Genomic DNA, 27711 nt, shown 5'->3' on the forward strand with positions numbered 1-27711 from the left:
TGTATTTGAGCAACTCTTCCTTTCTTATCACATGTCTCGTCAAAAAGATAAGACAATAAAGCAATATTCATACGCACCATATGCCATAATGCGCTCTTTTTGTTAGTCAATTTAATGATGACTTCCAAGTCATACATTTTAATAGTAATACTCATTAAAGTAGGAGTTATGAGTCAGAAAGTTGGATGGTACCTGACTTGCACATTCAGACTGATAGTACCTGCGTGAACAGTGGTTACAGTTTCCTAATTTGACTGGTTGTAGCAATACTTCATTATGTGTGCAGCATTGAGTCCACTGTTAGGTACTGCTTGCGTTTAGCAGGTAATATTTTCAATGCTATGGCTGTAACAGTGGGCATCGTGGCCAAAGAGAATACTAGAGATTAGAAGCTGAAAACACATTAACCTCACTGATTATGTCACTCTATCGTATACCATCCTTCTTTCCATCCATCCATCCATCCATCCATCCATCCATCCATCCATCCATCCATCCATCCTCTCCTGCCTAATCCATCAGGGTCGCAGTGGGGCTGGTGCCTATCTCCAGCAGTCGATAAGCGAAAGGCAGGGTATACCCTGGTCAGGTCACCAATCCATTGCACAATTTAGGGATGTCAGTTAACCTAACAGTCATATTTTTGGACTGTGTTAGGAAGCAAAAGCACCAAGAGAGAACATGCAAGCATGAGGTAAACAGGCATACTTCATGCAGAAAGACCCTATGGAAAAGTGCTACAACGTGCGCCACTGTACAGCCCATAATCAAACCCCAGCTTTTTCCAGCAAATTTCAGTATAATGATAATGTAACACTCCATTTTTAGATAGTTTCTCGTTCTTTGCCATAAATGAGCTTAGTTAACAGTTTAGTTTTGCCAGCCAGTTGTACCTTAATGAGACAACAGACTGTCCAGCTGATGCCACCCGATCTATCATTTTTTTTGGTTTCCGTCTTTAATGTCGCTCTACATCGTTGCTCTCCTGTGAACTGGCTCATCCTTTCCCCATTGACATTCTGGTACTTTTGTCAGTGCCAAGACCTTTTGGTCGTTTGCATGTTTTTCTCCTTTCAAGAGCGGCAGATATAATAATAGTGTTCGGTTTCCTCTTTCAGATAAATCAGCTGTGGATTAGTTCTTCTGATGGATGTCCTCTTTTTTCCTTCTGAGCACTCAAACCTTTATTTGAGCATATTTCTGTACAGCCAGCAAATTTTGTTTACCCATATCATTATTATGATGTTTTCCCTCTTATTTTTCCTCCCAGGCCCGAGCACACTCTTTTTATGGTTACTATAAAAGGTCGAAGTTTGCTTTGAAGATTTCTTGGTGCTTCTTAACCAAAGCCACAGCAGATGTGCTGCTTTTGTTCTTCATTACCAATTGGTAGCTCCCAGGGACTGCAAGCTGCTCGGACATTTCAGAAACACGATGCATGAGCGAAAGCTTACTCTACTGATAACATAAATGGAGAAGATTCTGTTTCTAGCAAAACTTTCTTTTAGCTGCAATTTTTGAACAAAGACATCATTAATTTGTTAGTTTTATTACAGATAATACAAACATTGAAATATTGAGTCTTACATGCAGATCCAAATATATGTCTCCATTATGTGCTTGACAAAGTTCAGGTTTAGGCTTAGGGTTCTGAGCCCTTTCACTTGTTTACCACATAATAACCAGCACCGCTTAGAAACCCATTCAGTGCCGCAGAATCCTGCTTTTCCTCAACCAACAAAGGAAGTTCTCCTCAGACCACACAAGCCTGTGTCAGGGAGTTCTATCAGTGCCTGTTTTCATGCATCTCCTGGAAAAAAACAATTCGCCCTGCACGTATGAGAAGCGTGGGCCTCTGTGGTATGATTTCACCAAAGACAGCACATTTAATCAGACATCATTGGTAAACCATAAAAGCTGGCTGGAATGAAAGTCTGAGAATGTCTTTATGTCATTAAGCTGTTCGGGTGGCGAGTGGGTGAAGAAATGTACATCAAATCTGTCTGAACTGACTGGGAAAAAACAAGCTAAAACCTACAGGATCTATGGCTGGAGAATGAAAAAGGTTTGATCTCTGTCTAGGGAACTATGTTTTATTGGTTTGGTTCTATATTTTGAATCATCACCCTTTAGAACATCCAATATTCCACCGGTTTTAAGTCGATTTTTGTTTAGAATACTATTTCATTGAGTTGATCATCTAACCACGGCATCCTCCATCATTCTACAGAGGGGCAATGTGGTGATTTTATTATGTTTCTCACTAAAAATAATAAATTGATCCAAATCTACTGTTTTATTTATACATTTTTTAGAGTAAAATACTAAAAGTTGAAATTTAATTTAAAGAAGATAAAGCTGAAATGGAAGGTATTTGTAGTGATGAAAGTAAAACGGTTAAAAACAAGAAACGTTAGAGTGCTGTGTTCTGTTCATAATAAGGTTAGCGTATCTTAAAACGGGCGCAGACACCAAGTAGATTCTCTAAGAAGGTGCAAAGGGATATTGTCTTTTTGCAATCCAGCAGACAGTGTCTGCAAAATAGTTTCTTCATGTGGGCCTTCATCAATATGCAGACCATTTTCTAACGACTAATTTGCGCAATTCATGGTTGATGATGAGCTGAAGGGTGAATTTTACCACATGCAAAGCTTTTTTTCCAAATCCGAAACTATGACTACAGCAATTTTTGCTTCTTTTTTAGTAGTTCTTAAAATCAGGTGCAAACCAACATGCAGGCCATCGTTGCCACATGAGTAATGGCGATGGAGAGATTTTATGTGCATGTGAACATATTTGGGCCTTCAGATATAATGTATAATAAGGATAAACGGAGGAAATAAATTATTGCGACAGGATGGCAGGCATATAAAATTTATAAAATTAAACCAAAAAGAAAAAGTATGACTGAACTAAAATGTTGAAGCGTGTTTATAAAAGAAATTCAATATCAAAAGAGCTTGCAAAGAGATAAAAGTTTGCATCCCGTCGCAACTGGGATTTTTCTCTACCTCGATTTAATAAAAGATAGCTTTCTTCTTTCATATTTGATTTTTTTTATATGTAATGTTATTTCCATTTTTTTTATCACCTTCGTAACACAAGTGCTCTAGAAATATTATCCATTATTATATTTTGAAATCATATTTCATCATTATCTCCAACTTCATGTCTTAGAACCTCTTTCTTTCTTTTACAAACATTTTCAAATCGTTATTTTCTCATTTGGATGGGAGGAGACAAAATAGTTTACATGTTTTAACATTTTGGCAGTGATCTTTGTAGATCACCTGCAATACGCCCACTGTAGGGATAGAAAAAAAAATTGGATCTGTAATTTAGTGCCACTTATTTTGTATCTTTAAGATCAGACCTAACAGGTGTCCAGCAAAAAGTTACACAAGACTTTGCTGCTTTCCATTGAGATTTTTTTAACTTCACTGATGACAGTTTTTTTCCTAGTCGTTCTCTTAATTTTGACTTTTATCCTAAAATTGGAAATAAACATAACATATCCTCTGCTCAGTCTGTTTTTCACCAAGTTTTTATATTATTTAGAATTTTTTTAGTATTGTATGATCAAAAGGTCTTTGTCTTCTACTCATCCTAAACATTTTATGGTTGCTATGAAGACTCAGGATGCTAGGCTTAGTCTGACTTTCTCCGATTGGGGAGTCTTAAAGTTCCTAAATTAAAAAAGGTATTTGGCTTGTTGTACTGGATGGTAAGTGAGTTGATTATTGATTTTTTTATTCTTGCTTTCTAATGTAAAAATGAAAAAGTTTTTTTTTTTTTTTTTTTTTTTTTTTACATTATAATCCTAACTTAAAAGAGATATTTTCCTGCTTTATCTTCACTAGTTTGTGCACAAAATACTTTGTTTTCAGCAGTTTATGGTCTGCTCCATGTAGTACGTAATCTCATGCTGTATTGATTAGATTTTAACAGGAAAAACTCCATAGTAAAGGTAACATGTTTTAAAGCTGCTGAGACATGTTGGATTTATTTATCAGGTTTAGTTATTGTTAGTTAGTTCCCTGAAATAAACTCTACTCTGGGGTGGTCCATCTGGTCAGTTTTATCCTTCAGTATATGTTAAGTTTTCCTGCTGCCACTTGATAATTGAAAGCAGCCCTAAAACAATTCTTTACTAATCTTTTTTCTAATGGCTGGTTTAAAAACATTATTTAATTACAAGTATAATGATCAATATCATATCATTCTCGTTAAAAAGGTGAAATTTACTAGATTAAACTTGAAACAAATTAAAAAGTGAAAGACCCTGAGTTTAGAGTATCTAAAATGCATGCAGAGGATTCTTTCACCTTTGGCTTACATTGCTAACTCTAGTTAGGCTGTTTGCTGAGTATATTCATAGAAAGAAAGACAGATCCAACAGCTGATATCAGCAATCAGGATTTGCACCTCTGGGCGTCATTTTGATGTGTTTATAGGCAGTTGATAGAACACATTTACACCTGAAATCTTAAGCCAAATAAAGCCCGTTTCTCTGGGTGTTTTGACGTTACTATAGCAATCCTTTTACTGTCTTTAAAAAAAATAAATAATAAAAAAAACTTGTGGGGCCTGACTCAGAGGTTAGAGGTTGAGGAGAAGCAGTCGGAACCTACCTTCCGCAGGTGCTCTTGATCCACCTTTGCTCCAGGAAGCACAGGAAGAATCTATCATATGGAAACAAAACGAATCTCAAAATGTCGGAGATGTAATTCTGATAAACCATTTATTGCCCAGCATTTTGTCTGATGTCCTCCTCTCTAGCATCCTGAGAGTCAGGCGTCGTTCACAAATCAAATCAACACATGAAAATGTATGAAGTCAGAATTCTATCAAAAGGATAAATACTTAAGAAATACTCATACGAGCCATTTAATTTAAAACACACGCATGCCAACTACACACTGTGCGCATTTTGAACATTTTATAAAGGCAGATACAATACAATGTACGGCCTCCAGTATAGCACCAGCATGAGTGCATGATCTCTGTCTGTTTGGTATCCATCATTGCTAACACATTGTACATATCGGTTATACAGTAGTTTAATCTACGCTCTGGATTACCCCTATTTCCAAGTCGTAGTGTAAAGCATAAAATACTCAAATACATTGTTCTTTTAAGATCTTTATTGCTGTTTGAAACATATATGAGTGTATTTTTACCAACCGTCTAATGAACTACACACAGTTATTAACATCGTAATTAAAGAACCACTGTCTGCTTTGCCATTGGTGTCGTTTTTAAACGGCTCACCATCATGTTGAAATCTGCCATGTGTTGGGGTATAAATAAGGTCCGGTCAGTCAACATCAGGTGTGTTTAAGAGGAATTTTTCACACCATTACATCTGCAAAGAGACATCCTAATCCACAATTGCATAGGGAGCCTATCAGGTGTCAGTGATGGGGCCCCTAAGAGGTTGGAGGCCCCTAAGCAACTGCTGTCTCTGCTTACAGATATTTACGCCATTGGTGTGGACACATTTCTGTATGTGCCAACCTTTGACTCGTAGAGGTTGGAATTATCAACCTAAAGAAAAGTAGGCCATCTTTGATTGGTTACTTTACAGGAAATCCCGCCACTTCAAACAGTACAGTACAAATGCATTTGTCTAGGATTGCCTTCAATTGTTCTAGTTAAACAGTTAAACTAAAACATCATTAGTACAACTTTTTTATTTTCTTTAGTCCAACTGTTTGTAATATTCTATTTTGTTTCTGCATTTTTTTTTCATACTTTCTTTGATTCTGTTTTATTTTCCTATATTTTAATCATGTAAAGCACTTTGCATTGTCTTTGTACTGAATTGTGCTATACAAATAAATTTGCCTTGCCTTCTTCCTTGCTGCAGCTGGTAAAGTTAGCAAAGTATCTTCAGGATAATAGGTTCTCTCTTCGTTAAAACTGGTTTAATTCATTATTTAAGTCATTATTTAATAACTTAATTTAACCCTGTCGTAAATGTGTTCTGACAGGAGTGGCCATATGCTCTAAAATTAAACATAATCTTAAATTTAGAAAGTCGTATGAGCTAAACTAACATTAGCCTCACTGCTTATATTGAGGAAAGTGAGGGTTGAATGAACCTCAGTTTATATTTCTAATCATGTTGCAGCTATTAAGCTTTTTTCTCTGTTATGTCAAACATTGTGTTAATAAAGTTGTCAGTTAATGACAGACGGCTGCTGGATTTGAAGTCAGAATTAAACTCTTCAGAAGATTATTATCTTGATGATGCTTTGCTAACACTACTACCCACAACCAGGAAGGAAACAATATTGTTTTAAGTGATGGGATTTACTCACAAGTAGCCAAATACACTTTGATTCCACCCTCAAAGTGGCACAAAATGTCAAAATTGTGCAAAAGCAGATCTACATGCAAGTAGGAGTAAATCTACAGGCACCTAAAAAGCAAGAGAGCATGGAGAAGGAAGAATCTGCAACCTTTAAATCAGGGGTGTCAAACTGGTTCCAGAAAGGGACGTGTGGCTGCAGGTTTTCTTTCCAACAAAGCAATAGCACACCAGACTCCAGTCATTTCATCAAGTCATCATGTTCAGATTGGACTCACTTGATGAGATGACTAGAGTCTGGTGTGCTATTGCTTGGTTGGAAAGAAAACCTGCAGCCACACGGCCCTTTCTGGAACCAGTTTGACACCCCTGCTTTAAATGATCAAAATGTGCATGCAGGGGAGTTTATGTGCATATGCTTTAAAAAAATTGCTTGTTTGGATAATTATTATGTTTGTTTACTTTTGTCCGAGTTCTTACAAATAGAAATGATGGCCCAAAATCCGTCACTTTACCTCTTAGCTGTGTTTCATTATCAGTGTGCATTCTGATTCTTGCAGACTGAACTGCAAGATTCACGTTCCTGACATCAGAAAGGAGCGCAGCATGATTAGCCCTCACTTTCCTTCTCTCCATTAAAAGTTGAGAGTTCTTGACATGTTCTCCAGATTAGACAGCCAATATTTTCCGATCATCACATAATTCAATTCATTTATATTTACAATGTGAATTCTGATCTGACTTCCAGTGGTATTTGAGCCAAACCTTGAAACAATAGATTTAGACTAACCAAACAACATACCTCGAGTTGTTTACACCTTTAAACCTGAAACTTGGCTGAGCTCCTGCTCTTATCTTAAAGGAAATAGTTAAACCCTGATTGTTGTGTCAAATTGCAGTAAGAGTTCACAAGACAAGGTTGGTTGCAAACTCCAGAGGTTATATAAGATGCAAGACTCGTCTAACAAGGTTTTGGTAAAGCTGTCAAGGTTTACTGTCGAATCATTGTGAAACAAAGCTGCAGTCTTCTCCATCTTTTGTTCTGACGCAGCAGCTCTTCCTGTCGATACTCCCAGTTTCTGTGGCTCCACCTGGGTGTTTTTCAGGTTTTGTTTTATGTCGGTTCAAACAGATTGCCCTCGGAAAGCTTCATTTCTGAAGCACATTTCCAATGTCTGCTGCCCGCCAGTGCACCATTTGACTTTTTTTCCTTGCATAAACCAGACTTGAGGCTGCCAAAATGCCAGGAAACATTTATACTCCATAAAGCACCCTGATTTCACATTTCTTTAAATATGCACATATGAAAGACTTTGTGTTTACTAGAGATTGTATTCTTAGCAGACACTTGCCAGCCTGCTGCTGAGGAAACTAGGAATGAATTATTCAGGCAGTGTGTGCAGTAGTTACCCAAAATCTATTCTCGGAGCATGTTGCGCTCAGCAGCCAGTTAAGGGGATGAAAGAAATCTCTTTTTTTAGAGTTTTATAACTTTAATCTATTTAAGGAATGTTGAATAAGCGTGTAGAACTCAAAAAAAGGCAGTTTGTTAGTTTCACAGCTTTTAAAGCAGCTGGCATCAAGCCTCTTTAACAGTGGCGGTTCTATAAGAAATTTAGAAGGGAGCCAGGGGGGACCAGTGTCCCACATAAAATAAGATAAACACGGCAAGAGGGCATAATTTAGTATCTTAACTGAGCCACAGAGCCCTGATCTAATAGATTAAAATGGTGATCCTTTTGCTGCGACTGAAGCTTAAAGCTAACTGAAACTTCAAAATAATAGTAAAAGGAAAATATTAAATGATTCCAATATGGTCTCTTCTGTTATCATAGGAAATTGATTTAGTGTTACACTCCAATGAATGATCCGAAAACAAATGAAACATTTCTTTAATTAAGTTTATTTGCGCCTAAATTAAACAGGTAATTATAATTAACTCCCAAAGAAAAAAGTATTTTTGCTCTTGAAAATAAGATAATTTAATATTATTCGCTTGAAAGAGTTTTTTCCTATGTATATTTGAATTTTTGCAGCGTAATTTTTTTTTATATTTGGGACAGAACCACTTCTATGGGGGCCCTGTATAGAACCACCCATCCTCCTTCAACTGTTCATCTCTGAAAATATAAGAAACCAGCTCTATATGTTGTCTTTATGTGAAGGTGGTTTATGAGAGGAAGTTTCTAGCCTGACGTAGTCCGACTCAATTCTAGTCAGAATGAGTCTGATACTGCTCCATAGAGCTGTGATTATGGGGCATGTTTTGAACGAACCAGGGAAAAAAATGCCTCTGCACTCAATTGGATAGACCTACAACCAATAAGAGCAACGGAGTGCGTGACGTATGTTAAGCGACGCATAGATGTTGTCAACAAAAATCAAAGCGTGCAGTTGCACGCCTAGAATAAGAAGATGAGCCTTGATCGCGTTTCTCTGTTCCTCTTTTTAAATTAATTTGCTGTTGATATCTTCTAGAACAGACCTAATAGCAGAATCTACTCACCTCAACTCTCCGGCGGCAGCCATTGTTGTTGTCACCCAAGCGCGCTTTGGTCACATGGTTGATTACGTTACTGTTGATCATCTGTCCATCATCGTATAAAGCCCGCCCTGACAATTGATTGGCCCGCCAGATACTGTGCTAGCATACTCGCGCTACTATTGAGCAATGCCAGACCGAACTTCCCGACCTCAAACGTTGTGGGCGGGACTAAGTTCGGAATGAAGTTTTCTCATCTCTTCACCTTGTTTTACCTTTTATCACTTTACAAACAAGAACCTCTGCATGTTTTATAGGATTTATATATTGAACAAAAATAAAGAAATCCCAATGGAGTGAGTTTTTAAAACATACTGTACATAGAGTTTAAAAAAATGTAAATAAATAAAAAATATACACCCTCCAAGAATTAAACTTTCACTTTTAACACCTTTTATTTTCAATGGTATTTTTTTTTTATTTTTGCTTTTCTTTTTTACAGATGTTATATTATCCAAAACAAGTAAAGAGAATGTGATCTGTAAAATAAAAATTTTATTAAAACATAAAATTAGTTTCAAAAAAAAAAAAAAAAAAAAAAAAGGCATGAAAGAAATCTAAGGAAAACAGCAGATTTACCCTCCAAACATTTTTGGGGTTAAAAAAAATTTTGGATTGGATTATTATTATTTTAGTTTTTTTCAAATTTCCATTGACAAAATATATTCTTCTCTGGTAAAAAATAAAAATAAAAAATTGCACCAAATTCAGTCCACAGCGCCGAAATATAAGTAAAAAGGAATCAAGAGCTTTGTAAATACTGCAAATACAGCAGAAACTCCTTTGCAAACATAAACATCTAAAGACGGAGGTTTTTTAGTGTTTGTTAAGGGTAAAATGCAACAGACGCATTACAGCGTGTAAAGGCAGTAAAGCCTCACAGTGCTTTCTACATGTAGTTTACACATGTAACAACGTTCCATTTTAAACAGTGACAAGTGTACATACAGTACCCTTCACCTAATTTAGGCTGAGATTAGAGTTTATATGCTCCTGTTTGGCAAGATAGGAACATGAAAAAATCTGGTGTCAAAGTTCCTCTCACAACGCATCATCACCAGAAGTAAAACCCAGGTGCACCTTCTATTTGGTTCTTCTACAGAATATTATGAAAAACCTAAAGTTCTTCATTTTTGCACATTCAAATAGGAAATATACTTTTAAATCAGATAGCTAAGACACTGACTTTTAGCTCATCATAACATAGGATGTTACTGGTAATTGCATAAGTTTACCGTATATTATCTTTATGATGACGCAAAAGTTCTTCTCTGCTCAGAAAGCCGTTGCTGTGGAGCATGTTGCATTGTCTGGTACAAATTTCTGTTTTCATAAATTTGTGCCGTAAACGCATCTGGTGTTTTTACATCTTTGAATTAAGTCTGAACATTTCACTCAGTTTGGATGCACAGATTTTAATGATTCTCAGTGAATCTGGGTTTTGACTAGGCCTTTCAAACACAGAATGTGTTTTGATCTAAACCTTGCAGCTGTAGCTCTGGATTTGTATATTTATAAACTACTTGCTTATTTTCCTTATATATGTTAAGAACCTGACAAAGTCTGAAAGAAGTACAATAGATATACATATAGAGTAACACTGACTGTTAGAAAACGAAAGTTTCTCATTTTCTTTTGTACCTCGATTTCTGTTCTCTTTTCAGCCTCTCTTTTCTAGTTTCGATCAGAAGCTGAAATGTGTTTTGTCAAATGATCCTTGTGATAGAGCTTTGCAGTAAGGTCAGCTTTTTCCAACCATGATATTTGAAACGCAATGACAGAAAAAGCAACAAAAGAAACACTCAGACTTTGCTGCCATATAGAGTCAAAGAGGGGGAGCAACAGCAATCATTCCCCTCTTAAGAAAGTTCTTACGCAAAACAAAGCACGTCTGCTTTACTCCGTGTCGGTTTCTTCCAAAACATGGGAGCTGAAATCAGCTAATCCGCCTCTCTTTTTTCCTTTCCATCATGAGTGTTTTGCTCAGTAATTGTTTACATCTGCAACTTTCCAAAAAAGCTGTTGCTGAGGGGGGAAAAGTCCTCCAAAACTGTCTCGAGTCCCCTCTGGCCTCTGGATCCGCTGGCAGTGGATAAGAGAGGCTGTCCAAGCTGGAGCCAAGCTGTTCTGCAGCTACACCACTTCTCTTGCTGGAAATGAAATGGATTCATCAAGGTCACTTTTCATTTCTATTTTTTACACTATTAATATTTATATGCTGCAAAGCAGGGACCTGATCTGACCCTGCTTTATGCCCTCCCCCATTAAATCCTACCTGTGCTACTTTTATGTCAGCCGGTAATGCTGTTGGTTGTTTATCAGCCCGTTTCAGCTGTAAATATCCAGAAAGCATGCTTGCTGGAACATGTAGAAGGTGGGAGCTTTTGCTTTTGACTTAGGATGACATGGGTGATTTATTAGCCGCTGATGAAAGTGGGAAAAAGAGCTCTGTTAGAGCCAGATACAGAATGTTCCTCTGAAAATGACAAAACATCACATATGATTGCATCTGAGTAGAAGTTATCTTCTCTGATACTTTGCTCATAGCAGCTTTTTCTTAACTCAAACTTGATTCAGCCTGTAATTTTTTTTCTGTTGTGTTTTTTTCCATGTCAGATTTCAATAGTAGAAGGAAACCTTTACCTGCTTTTATAAGGTTTTACAAATCTTTAAATAATGATGTGTATCTAATAGAGTCCCCTTTAGCTGGATACCCCAAAATGAAATCCAGTGCAACCAACTCCCTTTAAAATTCATGTGAATATTAGCATCATGAAGAACAAGTCGGATAGATCAGGGAGATGTGGGGAAATAAAGCAGGGTTAGGTTTTAAGTAGGGCTGTGAGATTAAATAGTTTTAATGATTAATCAAATTTTCTGTTTATGCATTATACATATATTTCTGGACTAAATATGACTCAGTTTATCCTTCCAGGGGGGTAGAAGGTCCAGGCTTATCCAGTGAATCAGGAAGGCTTCCTGCCAGAGAACAAAAGACAAAGCAAGCTTAGACTCAGAGAGACAAGACTAAGGTTAGACTCTACTAATCTCAGTTTGGCTAGAGTACCCAATACTGGCAAACACTCTGGCATTGAGGTAGTGACAGCCCGCTGCTCAAATACTCCTCTGTTGATTAACCAACAAGCCGCAGGTGTGCAAGGAGGCCTAAACGAGGACAGGGCACCATCTAGTGGTGGAAAAAGAAAACACAAAAAACAACCCACACAAACTTGAATCCTAACAGTGCAGATAGGTGATTATTTGTAACTGTTATTTGCACACTTTGACCTTAATCTGATAGATCCCAGTGTGTAGAGCCTTATTTAAGGATGAAAAGAATGACTTTGATACAATGACATCATGAGCAGAAACAGAACAAAAGAAAGTACACAAGGTGCCTCCTGACAAAAACAGAAAGTGGGCATTTATCCAAGTCACAAGTTCAACTACAAAACACCCTGTGGGATGGCCCTACCTTATGGAAATGACTGTTGTTTTTCTTTGTCTGACAGTAACTAGTGGAAGCAGACAGCTTTTGTTCTGGCCTCAGCCATTATCGGCATGTTAGCTGAGAAACTACTAGGCTATTGCTGAGTTCAGTTTTAGTTTTGATCAATCATTTTGATGCTATCTGGGTTTAAATCTGTCTGTATTGCCTTTAGTTACTCATTTTGTCACATTTGCCCGGTAGGACTTAGAATCAGACATTTGAATGATTGACATTGCTCAGAACATTTTTCTTCAAACTGACAGCTGTCACTTTCTACAGGACTCTCTGTACCAGGGTTCAGGATGGATCTGTCTCTGTCCTGTTATCTCTATCTGTCCTCAGGGAATACATTTTATGCCATCCTGATTCCAGGATATTTAAAGCTTTTTTTCCCTGTTTTTTTTTTTTTTTTTTTTTAAAGAGAACAAAAGTAGTCTGCTCACTGCAGCCAGTTAAAAACATAGGAGTAATTTAGGGGGGGAAAGAAATATGGAGGACTGCCAGTTCTATCTGTTTCAGTCAAAATCACCCTTTTCCCGCCAATTTTATTTTTTTCTTTTAGATTAGGTTTGCTTTATTGGTAATACATTACACATAAATGGACTGGAAAAGCATTTAAATGAGGGATAGTTTAGCAAAACCACAGGAGAGTTTGCTTTTCTTCACCTCAGCCTGTTTCCTCTGCTGTCATCTGTTTGACCTCCGTTTGTGACAAAGTGAAACTGCAGCCTTTGGTCTGATATAGACAGGATTTAGCTTAAAGCTGGGGTTTTAAGCAGTGTCTTTGACATAAGGGGGGAAAAAAAATGAGGTGTCACTTCTTAGGATAAGTCAAATACTACTTTTGAACTGTTCACCCTGAACTTTTTACCTGTTTCCAAAGTACATGACCCTGACTTTAACCAGGACAAAAGAATTCTTGCTGCTTTTCTCATCTTTACATTTTAGGTTCAACTTACTCCCTGAAATCTCTTTCACAAGTGTCTTGTCAGAAGTCCTGCTCCTGTAATCCAAACAAGAGAGATCGATAAGGCGGTTAAAGCCTTTCATCTGCACTTGGATTCCCTTAAGTTCATGAACTTGGGAAGCAGAGAGTTAATGGGTTCAAAAGCAGAGTGAATCCTCTAGCACCCCCTCTTTACAGAGTTTGATAGGTATTTAGGATTGTTTCATGCAGCCTAGTGGATGAATAACTAACTTGTAACATCCTCATGCATATTGGTATTGCACACAAATGCAATAGGATCTTTTATTATTAAATGCTACAATACTTTGCATTAAAGTAAATACTTATAAATATCAGCATTTTATTTGCGTGTAACTTTCTTTGTAAACTAAGTGCAGGTATGGAGTGAATTTTGTCCCATAATTGTTGCAAGCAAAGAGCACATTTTGTAAATGGAAATAAAAACAATAAAACTATCCAAAAATTACATTTGAAGAGTATTTCTGTTTTCTTTTTTCTACATATGCTTTCGATATATTTTTTTTTAGATATCTCTTTTTTAGATTGAGTTTTAAAAATTGCATTCTTTTCAAATTGAGTTTTAGTGATAACATTGTCTTCACTGCAAGCCCAATAAAAATCGTTTTTAAAATGCAGAAGACCAATAAAAAAGGTTGTTGTAAAAGTCCATTTAGACATGAGAAATAGGCCTGTGAGAATCAATTTGAAAAGAATGCAATTTTTAAAACTCAATCTCTTAAATAGACTTTTGACAAATTAACAAATATTAAAATAAAAAAAATCAGTAAAATAAAATCTGAAAAAAAAATGTGAAAAACAACAAAAGATAAATTCCAAAAAAAAAAGAAAATGAAAAACAATCCATTGGTGTTTCTATTTTTATAAAAGCTCAAACTCAACACTATTCCTGATATTTTGAATTGAAAAAGCTTCCTGGATGGGAAGCGAAATGCCTTCAAACTGGGAAACAAAGTCCAGTGGATTGTTTTTAATTTTCTTTTTGTGGCATGACTATGAGCTGGATGACTGAGAATCTTCACCAACAAAAGAGAAAAAAAAAAAATTAACAAATATATCCTAGAAAAAAAGCAAAGTCACTCTCAAGACTTTTTTAAGATTGCATGTCTCTATTAATAAAATTTCCTTATACATAACACGTTTTTTGCTTGCAACAGTAATGGATCAATATTTACTCCATATGCATTGGTACTCCAGCAATATTTGACCTTCTTATTTGAAGAAGTAAAGTAAACAAATCATTAGCAATATTGGATATGAAATCATTTTATGAGCTCTGATTATGTTACACTCTTGAGACACTGGCCAACATTCTGGCAACTGCCTGCAACACAGCTGGTCCACTCTTTTAGGGATGTACAGATCCACATTTCTTTACTTCTTATTACATTCTGATTCGGATACCTTCAGATCCCGATACCTTTCCAGTACCAGAGTACTGTTTGCTTTAATGTTATCATCTTTACTATCTTTTCTATTTCAAGAGGTTATCATAAACTCATCTCTACAACCAATTATGATATGTATAAATTCATACATGCATATCCCAAAAAGTGACTTGAGATTAGCATAAGTGAATGAAATGATAAAAACTGTATGATAAAAACAGCATTAAAACAGTAGGGCTGAAACAATGAATCAGATTAATCATGATTAATCTATTATTGAAACAATCGTCAACTAATTTAGAAATCAATAAATGGTTAACTGGAGTATAGAGACTATAAAACAGGCCTTTAGCTGACAGAGCGACTCACTTAGAGGCGAAATTATTTCAAAATTGTAAAGAAAATGTATAGATATTTTTCATTAAACGTAAAAAAAAAATGCTTTCGTCTGTCAGTGTGCTATATCTAGAATTCTATAAGTGGAAGACTTTTAGTTTTACCTGGTTTGATTTTGCAAAACATCTTTGTTACTGTAAGGAACCTTTGGCTATCTGATTATTAATTGATTAACCGAAAAAATAATCAAGGGATTTATGAATTTGCAAAATAATCCTTACTTGCAGCCCTAAACATTAAACTGAACAAGTTCAACCCTAAAAACACAACCGAAAGATAGATATATACATACTTACTTACCAAATCTCCCATTTTCTTCCATATCAGGATGCATAACACTGTGTTGGTCCTCAACACATCCAAAACACAAGACATCATTACTGATATTAGAACTCAGGCAGCAAAGCATGCTCCCACAGTTTACTAAGGACCAATCTATTAAAAAGATGGACAGCTGCAAGTATCTTGGCACCATCATTGATGCAAACTGAAATTTTTTTAACAAGAACTGTGAGGCAGTAGGTTAGAGGGGAGATCAGATGCGCTTGTATCTCCTCAACCGTTCTGTCGGATGGCACTATTGAGTCATTGTTATCCTTTTCTTTGGTTTCTTGGTTTGGTTATCCGTCACTATAGGAAGAAAACTAATTTGACCAAATCATCAATTAGCCTGGAAGAATATGCTGGTGAAGATTCTCAGTCATCCAGGTCATAGTCATTCGGAAAAAGTAAAAAAAAACAATCCCCTGAACTTTGTTTCCAAGGTTTAAAGATGTTTCGCTTCCCATCCAGGAAGCTTTCTCAATTCAAAATGTCTGGATTCACATTGAGTTTGAGGCTTTATATAGTGGACCAAAACAAGGCCTTGTATTGCTTGGAAACATTCAAATTGACCTTATGAGGGTTGGTCGTTAAAGGGGGGATTGTTCACCTGGCTAAAGTGTGGAGGTACTCTGTTCCCCTGTGATTGGGTGGGGGTTGTGATGATACCTGGAAGGAATCAACTCAATAACTGAATTGTAAGTTTTCTGAAGCTGGAATCAGCTTCCATGATCTCAGAGGTGGTGGACTCCTGTTTTGTCTTGATCCATCTTACATTTAAGATATTTTTGTGCTTGGATTGCTAAATTCTTATCGTCTGTGAAATACATTTACTGTTCACATTTAAAATAAAAGCAAACTTGAACCTTGATATCTGTACTCTTGGTGCCACTGCTTATGTCTTTGGTAGCATTCTCGACAAGAATGTCTACTTGCATAACAAATTATTCATGTACCCAATGATCCTTTTAACTTGTACCAGGGGCCAATTATGAAAAATACACCAAATGTAAGAACCTTCTCTTTAGATCAACCGTAAATCATATCAACAGAGTGTATAGAAGTCACAGCTGGGGCAGGTTGGTCTCTATTCACAATTGAAAGAGAATAAACAGAAGGGAAAGCAGTGAAGACTGAAGCCTGAAGGGACATTCTTTGTAGTCTTGTTCTCCTTCACTATGGTCTTAATTAATTCTTGTAACATCCTCATAAACAAACTGCAACTGGCATTAGTTGTATTTCCCCTCCTGCCAACCACTTGTTGCCTTTCACCGTGCCTCCGGCTGTGTTCATGTCAGAGCTGTTGGGTCTTTACTTAGTCTGAAGCCTAACTGCATCCTTCCCAGTGTAATATTGAGCTCATTACAGTGAAAGGGGAACTTTCTCTCTCAATCAAAGCATGAAAGCACGGTGCGTTGCAGATGAGCCTGCCTGTACCCTGGCTCAGTGACATGTTTTGCGTGATTCAATGTTTGTTACAGACACTCGGAGATTAGACAGAGCTGATGTCTCCCCAAAGGCCTGCTCCTTGTTTGGAGATAGACACTCTTACATGCATTCACACATCCAGACACGCATCCTTTATCCTTTGTCATGTTTCACAATCCTGCAAAAGTAGGTTATGCTTGTCACTTTGCTTCTCACTGCCTGCTTAGATGGATTAATTCAGCTTCCTCCCTTTCAATTGTGGTTTTTGTCTGTGTGACGGTTAAGAATAAAGGTGCAGTCGTTTTTCAGAGCCACCCGTAACACCCAGCCACACAGTGCCATATGTACTGGCATGCTGGGACAGGGGATTAAGAGATGAATTAAGCCGAGGTACGGCCATATCCTCTCCAGTATCACACAGGCACTCACTGCGACGGAGCCTGGCCTCCACATATGGCCATGTCTCTCCTAGCCAGGCCACACACATACACACTTAGTCCCACAAAGGCACACACTTTTCCACTCTGCGTTTTGTCCGTGGGGTGTCTTCTGGCCATAATATTAAGAGCCATCTCCTTGTAAAGCTCTGCAGGGGATTATCTTTCTGAAATGTACAGCACTGACATTTGTTACCATGTGTTGCTGTTTTTGATCAGTACAGCTGGGATTTTGCAAACACAGGCCAGTTGGATAAGAATGTGGGTTTAATAAAAGGCAAGTCATATGGACTCAAAGTACGACCAAAAGAGTTGAATCAATTTGCAAAGCATCAAGTCTATTTCTTCTTACTTTCCCTCTGATTCCTGCACTGTGCATGGAATCCAGGGCGCAAGCTTTTCACATTTCCTTCTTACTGCTGCTCCGAAAATCTTTTATTCATGCAGAGTTTGAAATTGTTGCTCAATTGTATATTAATCAAAGATCTCAACGAGAACGATGGAATAATAGCAATCTCCACACGAGCCAATCTCTGCTGCTTAGCTGGTAACTTATTTTATTTTCTTTAATTTTCACACTCTTTATCATCCCAAATCATCGTAAGATGCAGAAAAAATGTCCGTATATCTAAAGATGTATATCTGGAGCTGCCGCTGAGATCCAGAGTAGAAACAACAGAGCCATGTTTGCCTTGTAGGGGAAACTGCGAGCATGTGGAAGAGAGTGGTTCTATGTAGTTTTTATGTCTGGAAACCACAATGTTTACTAAAATATTACCACTACGTATTGCAGCATCTTGATGTGGTGATGCTTGCTTCTTTCAGAGACAGGGATGCTTACCAGAGTTGATGAGTCGCTACATAGGGCTAAATAAAGAGAAATGGCTCAGAACTTGGTTAAAACAGGTTTAGTTGAAGTCTTACGGAAGTCATATTTAAATTTTAAATCATTCTGGCTTAAACATGTATATAAATCTACTCTTTATCAGACCATATTGTCCCAAAAGTTAGAAAATTAAAAAAATAATATTTTTTTTCCTTTATTTTATGCAGGCCAGTTAGTTATACGTCAACTTGTACACATAAATACGGCCAATCATATATCAACGGTCATCTGTCAATTTTTTTCAGTCATAGCATCTTATTCATTGTCGCAGCTAATATACGCAACGGTTGAAATAAGAAATAAGAATCATTTTCTTTCCCATTGAGTTCCGTCCCAGTGTTCACGGGGATGGACGTCTGTGTCTTCAGCAGGCGTAGAGCTAACAGAACTGGCAGCGTTGCGAGGCAAGGGCTCAAACATGTACGGCTGTAAGCCTTCTACACCAAACCAAGCTTTTGCCGCCCTGGCGTCCTCTTCCACAACATCTTAGTCCCCGCTTTCCTCCTCTAAATAAGAAATGTATGATGGAGGAGACTCATCCACGACCTCCGACACAAAACTATCCTCCTCTTGCATGTTTCCGCTGTCCATAGCATTTCTTGACAGTGTTGTTTCTAAGTCACCAATTTAGTGCTACTTGGTCCCAATGGAATTTCCCATTGGCAACCTACTAGCACTAAGTTGCTAACTGGTTAGCAAGATGCTTCCGAGAAACCGGCCACAATCAAATTTGTTTGTAAACCTTCCGCCACAACTCTGGTTGGAGTTGATTCAAACTTTGAATCAAGTCAATTACAGGGCTCATTATTTTTTACTGAATAGATAAAACATTCTATAACAGCAACAGTAATATTCATTGTTTTTAATTAGTTATTTAAGCTATTCAAACAAACATTAAAACGTATATGTCACCACTGCTTCTTCTCCTTGAGCTGGTTACTAAAACAAACAAACAAACAAACAAACAAACTCATTTTGCAATCCATTTTACCAGGCATGCTTTTCAAACATGGACTTACCATGTTGGCTCTAATGCTCATCGTCTGGTTCAATGTGGTACGGCTGCAGAATTTAGGCTACAACTAGACACTGACATAAGCATCGCTAATTTATGTGCTGCCTCAACATTAGTTGGATTTAAATAAGTTAAGGCTCAGGACTTTAGAGTGAATAAAAAATGCTATTAATTGCATTAGTTTTTGTAACACATTAAAATCTATTTAATAATTGATTGAAATCAACCCATTAAACTCCCCTCTCTAGTGGAAACATATTTAAAGATTCTTTCCATCCCATCAAATTGTTTGTGAACTTGATTAAAGGAAAGGAAGAAATCAATTCTAGAGAGCAATGCTTGTGGCAAAGTACTCTAAGAGGAATTGCAGCTGAATTAAAAATGCATGCGACATTGCTTTAGGTTTTTGGACAAATGGTAAACCAGGGATTACTGGTTTTTATTCTGGGCCACATGGCTCACTGTTAATGCAGAAAATGCATATGGGGCATCAAGTGTACTTGACATTGTTTGCATATCAAGTCAAATGACTTTGGGTACCTGAGGGGGTTAAACTTGATTTTACTGAGTGTTTTAGCTCAGAAGGTGCCCTTCAAGTCAGAACCACCAACTTAAATCTTATATTGTTTTCTTCCTACTTTAATATCGAGCATGTGTCTGGCTAACACATGGAACCCTAAGAAAAACACTAAAGATTGTGTTTGTAAAGTGACAAATGTTGAACACTCAGGGGTGTGAATACTTCTGCGAGGTACTCTATGTCCTTTTCTAAGATTTACCTTTTATCCTCCCATTGATTAATCATAACTTTGGATAGCTGGGAATCTTTAAATTCACTCCTTCAATCAGAATTACCTCGATGAGTTGGAAATAGTAAGAACCTTGTGTTTATTTAAATATTTATATGTAAATGTGTTTCCCTCCACATATAAATTGTTTCCATTAAATCCATATCTGTAAGTTGATATTCTTTTGGAACAATTGTCAGACTTTGAGTGTTCATACCATCACATGTTGACCCACATTATATCACAGTGTTAGATCTGTGTGTGAACATGTGTAGCAGGTGGGTAGTACTCTAAGCTAAAGTAATATGCCTGCAGGAGAGGGGATATAGAGAAAGTGACAGATGGTGATACGTTGATGGGGGAAGGATTGTGTGTCACTAGGGTAGTGGGGGATGCATGTATCTGTGTTGTTCAGTTGCATGAAATGTAAGTTTTTTTTTTTTTTTTTTTTTTATCTGGCGGATCTGTGTCATATTGTATGTGCATCTAAAGGCTCATGTAGAGTGGATGAGCAGAAAGGAATGGCAACCCTCAAGTAAGTCTGACGCCGCTGGGTTAATCCAAACCTGTGAGTTTCTCCTGTTTACCAGGAGGAAGTTCTTTTTTCGTCCATTTTTGCTCCTTTTTTTGGTGTCTGGGACTTAAGTGAAAAACTTTGAAATAAAGATCATGAAGTGGTTTTCATCTGTGCGGACGAGGCTGGCGGGGGGAAGCCGCAGTGCCCCTGTAAGCCCTGCTGCCAGCCCTAACCTCCCCTCCAAGGCAGACCAGCATGCCAAACAGGTAAACCTGCAGCATATACATTGTTTTATTCCTACTGCTGATTTGTTGATTACTTTCTGACAATCTTGGGGAAGTTTATATTTTCTGTCAGGGATTGTTTGTAGTTAGGAGCCGTGTCTGCACATGATATTCAAATCATTTTTATGTGCACCGTTCAGATACAGCCTGCAATAAATTACTGTCATATAGAATTCATGAGAGAATGCATGAATGTGTTTGTTTTTGTTGGATTTTCTGCCTCCTTTTTTTTTGTTTAAAGTTGGTGTCATTTGGTTCCCATACATGACTTTTTTGTTTTCATACATTATACATCTTATTGAATTAAACTGTACATAAAGTAAAAAAATAAAAACCAATAGGAAGTGATAATAAATAATAAAATGACCTCCATGTTTTTAGATCAGCTGAAATATTTTTTAGAAAATGCGCTTTAACTTGATCGAAAAGCTGATCCGTTACTGTGTAAGACCGCAGAAGTAGCATTAATCCATCGCAGCGGCCCCATGCTGAACTGATCCTGCAAATACCGCTGGATTATGCAGTTGATCCTCTTCTAATACCAAGGCTATTAATTTTATTTGTTGTGGAATAATGACGAGTTTAATTTGGGGGGAAAAAAGGTGCAGAGGTGAATAGGTTTTCAAAACTTTTATGAAATATTTTAAAACAGTTTTGTTGTACCTTCATCTCTAATGTACTGCATAATTCAAACAAATATATTAAAGTCAAAACAGTACAGTTAAAAACATTAGCTACCTGACTGTAGTCATTCATATCCTAAAACTAAACACTTTAAAGCACCTTTTGACTCCATGCTGTTAATCAGTCTTAATCAGTTCACTTATACCATCAATCATATTGAATAGGATTTAACTGAAGCCTGTTCTTTCATGTTTTTTTCTATCTCTAAATCACACACAGCTGAGAGCTTTATTCAGACAGGCATGAAGAATTAAAAGTGTTTTCTGGACAAAAAACAATGACAGTGGATCAGTTTGGGTCCATTGCTGTACAGTGGTGTCAAAAGTACACATTTGTTACTTAAGTAGAAGTATAGATACTGAAGTTTAAAAGTTGAAGTATCAACTTGACATCTTTACTCAAGTAAAAGTGAAAAAGTTTGTGCTACTTAAAACTACTTAAAGTATAAAAGTATAAAGTAACCTTTAAAAAAGAACAACCAGATCCCACTATATGAATTGAAAGCTCAATTATTTTGAAAAATTCTTTGAGATAGGGCCAAGGATGCGGGAGGTCTTGTTGGTCTCCGTCTCCCGATACGCTCTCGCCTGTGTCCGACCTTTCAGACATTTCAACATCTTTTTCTGAATCCCACATTGTAGCATGGCATAGACAATTCACGTTTGCAGTTTGAAGAACACCTGCCTGTTTCTAATGATTTTCTTTAGCTAACCAATGAGTGTTTGCGTTATATGACTCATCAAATTACACTAGTTTTCACTAGATGTGGATCGAGCCAATGATCTGCATTGGATGGAGCACATGACGTGAAATAAATATTTATAAACATTCAAACAAAGCCAAGAGTAACAAGTGTAAACAAATGCCATATGTTGCCACCCCTAAAAAATTCCTGCCCCCCTCTTGCCACCCCATAAATATTTTTCTAGATCCGCCCTGCTTAGCTGGTTGTCCGTAGTGTACAACGCCATTGCATCACTTCTTTTATCAGCGAAGCCATCTCTCCTTCCTGACAGCTGAGGCTGAGTTAGGGGTGTGGCGGAGGAGGGCTGACTTCAACCCTTCTGGTCCTTTTGCAAAACACGAGATGGAAAATAGGCACCTTAATCCCCCCTTGAATGGTTTTCTGAAAGCTGCTCCTGTTAGCAGAGAGGTTACAAAAGCTTTGTAAATGTTTTCACAGCAGGTATCTTTGGCTGAAAATCAAAACTCTTATTAGAAACCAAAAAAAACATTAAGTTAAGATCCTATAGACCAAACCCTTTTGATAAAATATCAGTAACAAACATTAAAACCATTCTTAGTATATTTACACTTTCAATAACTAAACATTGACAATGCATGTTGTTATTATTGGTAACAGAACCATATATGCTTTGAGAGTGTTGCTCAGTCTCAGCATCAACTCCAGAGTAGTTGATAGGTACTGATGTTGACGCTTATTGAAGGATGTTTTTTTTTTAGGAACAGAAGAATGTCACCTCGTCTGTTTTGGTTTCACCATCTGTGGCTCCAAAGAGAACATAACAGCTGAAAATACCAATTGGACTTTAATAACTTTAACTGCTACATGTGCCTTTTCATCACAATGTGGGTTTTGTGGTCAGCTGCCCTCACATGCTCTACAAATGTTCAGACAATGTACTAGAATCATTACTTTCTCATCTTATATTCAGACAAAATTTCAGGCTCCTGAGTCAGAATCTGTTCCAGCCTAATAACAGATAATAGTTGCAGAGTAAGGCTGAATCACACAGTATGTACAGCAGGAATGTCTTAGACCAAGTCTCGTTGATTGATGAGAAGGTCTCCCCCCAATCATCCTGTCTCTGACTTTAGTTTTTTTTTTAATACAGATGGTGAAAGATAAAACAAATAGAGGAGCACTACACGAAACACTGTAATTGCCAATTCCCTAAAGAGCGCTGCACTGAGATTATACAGGATGTGGTTAGGCAGGAAAAAGGTAAAACAGATCAACTATAATATGAAAGACAATATGAGAAAAAATTGTTTTCGTTAGGCTCAAAGAAAGGTAATAAGATATCACAGAGTTATTTGTTGAAAGGCACAGAGAACATATGGAAGACACCCACAGAGAAAAAGAACTGCTGCTTTGCAGTTAAAAATTAAACCCAACTTAAACAGTCAAAGAGATCCCCAGCAAAGAGAGGGAAGAGAGAAACAAACACTCGACCTTGACTTCCCCTTTGATTTCTCTATCAGGTCACTGGCAGATAAGAAAGGAAGTGTTCCTAACAGCTGGGAGCTGTGGGAGGGGGAGGCTTTTGTTTTATCAGTGCATGAAGCTCTCAGCATTTTCCAGTCGTAGGACTACATCAATCTTCCTCGCTTCAAAAATTTTATCCATCACCTTATAATTTCTTAAAGATGAATTGGGAAAGGCTGATAAAGTGAAATGAAGATGATAAACGCTTCCTTGATTGTCCAAATATGTGTTAATTGAGTGATTTAAAAGCACTTTCCAAGAGTCTAGAGAATGCTTTGTAGGATAAACCAGAAACACAAAGTTGACAGGATTTTAGTTTAACAACAATTATGGAAGCTAATTAGACATTCAATACAAATTTAAAAGGAAACATCATTAGCATATATCCAATCTTTAGCTCATCTGATCTCATATTATCCATTTAATGTACTTTAAAATTACTTAAATCATATTTAGATGTAGGTTAAAGACAGGCACCTGCTATAGGAATTATATTGAACCAAAACAATAATGGACCAAGAATTAAGCCTTAGGGGAACTATGAGATTAGAAAAAGGTTTTGCAGTAAACTACTTCATAGTTTTAAGAGGGAAACCTTGATTGTGTAAACCGAAAGAAAAAACAGTCAAACACAGAGCCAGAAACACTAGGCTGGTGTAAAAGCATGTTGGGTAAAGAATCTCTGGTCTGAGGTATAATCTGCCACATCAACTTTAAGAGGCAGAAAACTTTTCCTAGTTTGGTAGCTACAAATAAATGTATATATATCTATCATAGGAAGTGGGGAAAGGTAGTGTGTGTTTGCTTATTTCTCCCAATCCCATAGAGTATCAGACATTCCCAAGACTATTCCGTGCGGCTGGTGTTACCATTCCCCACTTTGACGAAATGGAGTTGAATAAGAGTTTCCAACATCGTTTCAACTATCTGAAAATTACGGCTTTTCACCTTTCACTTTTCAATCAAATTTAGATGTCTTTGGCATGTGAAAAGTGTCTTTTCAACCAAATTTTGCTCAGTGGGAAAGGTTTTCTCCATCATCTTGTCATTTTAAGGTTTCCCTCCAATGAGGTACTGTATCTTATTTTGTCTGGTGCATCAGACTTGAATTTAAAAGATTTTCAGATTTTCTGTGACTAACTCCACCTTTTTTTTTATAAGGATGTAACATTCGTGTCCGTCGGCGTTTATGATGTATGTGAAACGTTGCTCTTGCAAATATGTGATGTCGAATTTAAGATTAAGGGTGGAACTAACCAAGAATGTGTCCGTTGAACCTTCATACACTGGAGTTTGTTGTGTATTGATGTTAGTTACAGTTGCTCAGACTGGAACTATTCATACTGCTTTTAAGTCTCTACAGACTTTTGTAGCTAAGCCAGGAAGTACCCCTATTGACATCTATCTAATGTGTGGACCCTCAACAAGGCTGATATACTTTATGTAGCCAAATCTTGCACTTTATGGACAATCTTATGTTTAATCGTGACATTTCTTAAAGCACATCTAAACTCAGTTGTTTCAATTAGAATGATACAGTTTTTCCCTAAAGCCTCATTGGGCCAATGTTTTGCTGTTTTTTAACCACATAAGGAGAAGAAGAAAAGGAATTAAAAAGTAGGAGTGATGGGATTTTTCATTAGAACATCACTGCAGGTTTTGAATCTATGTTATAAAGGTCTTGGCTATCTGCACAAACCCCTACTGGACCTCAGAGATGAAGCTATTTACATTACATGGGTTCTGGAGTCAAGTGAACAGTAGAGTGCACTTGGAGATATAAAACAAACATTACCCTTCATCCTATTTCTTACTAATAACATTTTTCATTAAAAGCTCTATTCATGAGTTCCCTCAAGTGGTCAAACATCCATTCAAAGGACATGCCCAAGACCCCCTGCTGAATCGACTGTCTCTATACTGCAGCCCGGGGGAGGTAAATCGTTATCAGTGCAGACAGTGTTTGCACAGCATGGCCTCTGATCTTATGACATTGTTGATGGTATCTCCGCTATGTAACTTTCACAGTGATGCTAAGTGCTTAGAGTGTAGACGAGGGAGTCACAGCAGCCCCTGGAAAAGAAACTGTAGAGGCCTTGGCTCCACCATATAACATAGTCCATACTTTCTTTCTTACAGTCTTCATACAACATAGTAACATGAAGCCATGACACATCTTAGCCATTTCAGACCCATTAGGTTTTTTTTTGTTAATGCATCTAGCAACTTTTTAGACAGTATAACAATGGAGCAAGCTTTTAGCCTCACAAGAGTAGCTGCTCTCTCTTTTTTAAGTGACAAGAAGAATGGTGTGAGTAGGCCCCTTAATTTGTTATCTTGGAAGGTGTTGTAAAGATATCTGTCATTGCTTTGGATGAGCCATTCAACATTTCACTCTTTGTCTCACTCGTAGCAGTATCTTTTCCCATACAGTGCCACACACGCCTTTTTCTCTTGGATAGATTGTGTTTATTTCACATAGCATATCTATAGTTATTCTCTGCTTTATCATTATTCACTTTTAGCATGGCTTTTTGACAAGATTGGAAGCCAAAGGGTGAAGAAATATCTTTAGAAAGAGTCAGAGAAAAGAATACCAAGCCTTGTCTGGGTTGAGCTTTCTCATTTATTCATTTACAGCGGACATTATCTAAACTGGCGCTCCAGTACCTTGGCTAGAAAGAGCAGCTGAACGCAGCAACGTCTAAGCAAAATCATATACGACTTTGACAGCCCATCATTATAAGATACTTAAAGCTGAGCATCCCAATTGTGGCCATAAAAATAAAACACATCAAAGAAAGCATAATCCGCTTGTCTGACATATTTGCTGAGGTAAACAGAAGTGCGTTGTCTATCGTTGTGGAATATTTAAAGTTGTTTCTATGCAATATGCACTTTTTGATCACTGGTACTGTATTTAAAGGCTGGTCAAAGATTTTGGATGTAAATGTATTTGATACTCAAAACAGGAGTTTTTTCTTATCCAAATGGAATTTCATGTCTGCCCTAACTTTACCCTTTCAGATAAAATTTAACATAACCAAAAAAAAAAAAAACATGTAATCTTAGAGTGATCCATGTTTAACATGTTGGTTTTGATGTGTTTTTATTCTCTATTAACTTAACAAAATTGTAGTTTCTTATACATAAAAACTCCTACTTCCAAAATTATAGATATTTTTCACGTATGAAGGCTGCCATTTTTTTTCTACCATTACAATGCTTGCTAGGTTGATGGGATGGTAATGGTCTACCTATACCCCATTCACACCAGCCTTTTGAAACCCATGTCGACAATTGTCCGAGCACGGTAACCGAGACAACACTTTGAGTTTAAATGGAACGAAACTGAACTGGACCGTGCCAGACACAACTAAACTGCGCTAAACTAGTACTAGTTTAACAGTAGGGCTTAGCACGGTTCATCTGAGGCTTGGTTCTCTGATAAGAAGGAGCGAGTGAGCAGACCGCGTCATCTCCTCTTTATAGTCAGCTGACTGATTTCGCAGGTTTGGCAAGCGCGATGAATCTCAGCATCTGGCGTTGCTTCCTGCATTGGTAAGCTCTGATTAGACTGTTGTTTGTCTCATCCACTTCCCAAAACCCAACTTTGTCGGGTAAAGGATCCCTTCTTTGCTCGACAATCCACAAACAATGAAATATTACTAATATAAACAGACATAAGTTCCTGAATGTTATGGGTATTGCCATTTTTGCTTGCGTAATTGGCTCCTTAATAGCTGTAGCATCTTGGACTGCCAATAGGAGGCCAGAAACCGTGCTAGGGTGATGTGAAAATCATAACAACCAAGCTCGGCACTCTTAACTGATTCAAGCTTGGTTGGGACTCGGCACGGATCGGTTTCAGAGGACTAGTTTAGATGGGGCAAAAGGAATACCCTAAATTTAGTATGGTTTGGGTTTTTTTATTTGTATTTTATTAGTGAATCTAGACGATGCCTCTGTTGCACCCTTAAAAAGAACTAAGAAAAGCACATAGTTTT

General features: G+C 37.2%; 1 protein-coding gene across 2 annotated transcripts in view; it reads left to right on the plus strand.

Moving 5' to 3' along the window:
* nav3 (neuron navigator 3) overlaps nucleotides 1-27711 on the plus strand; it is a 379763-nt gene that overhangs the window by 94468 nt on the left and 257584 nt on the right. The window contains exon 1 of one of the 2 annotated variants that reach the window (XM_038281866.1): nucleotides 20644-20772. The exons of the other annotated variant lie outside the window; for it this stretch is intronic. Coding sequence (XP_038137794.1) covers nucleotides 20659-20772 — 114 coding nt within the window. The 5' untranslated portion in view covers nucleotides 20644-20658. Of the gene's footprint in view, nucleotides 1-20643; nucleotides 20773-27711 lie in introns of those variants that run through there. 2 annotated transcript variants of the gene reach the window in all.

This window comes from Cyprinodon tularosa, unplaced genomic scaffold, assembly GCF_016077235.1.
Source record: "Cyprinodon tularosa strain WSP-4 unplaced genomic scaffold, ASM1607723v1 ctg177, whole genome shotgun sequence".
Taxonomy (NCBI): Eukaryota; Metazoa; Chordata; class Actinopteri; order Cyprinodontiformes; family Cyprinodontidae; genus Cyprinodon; species Cyprinodon tularosa.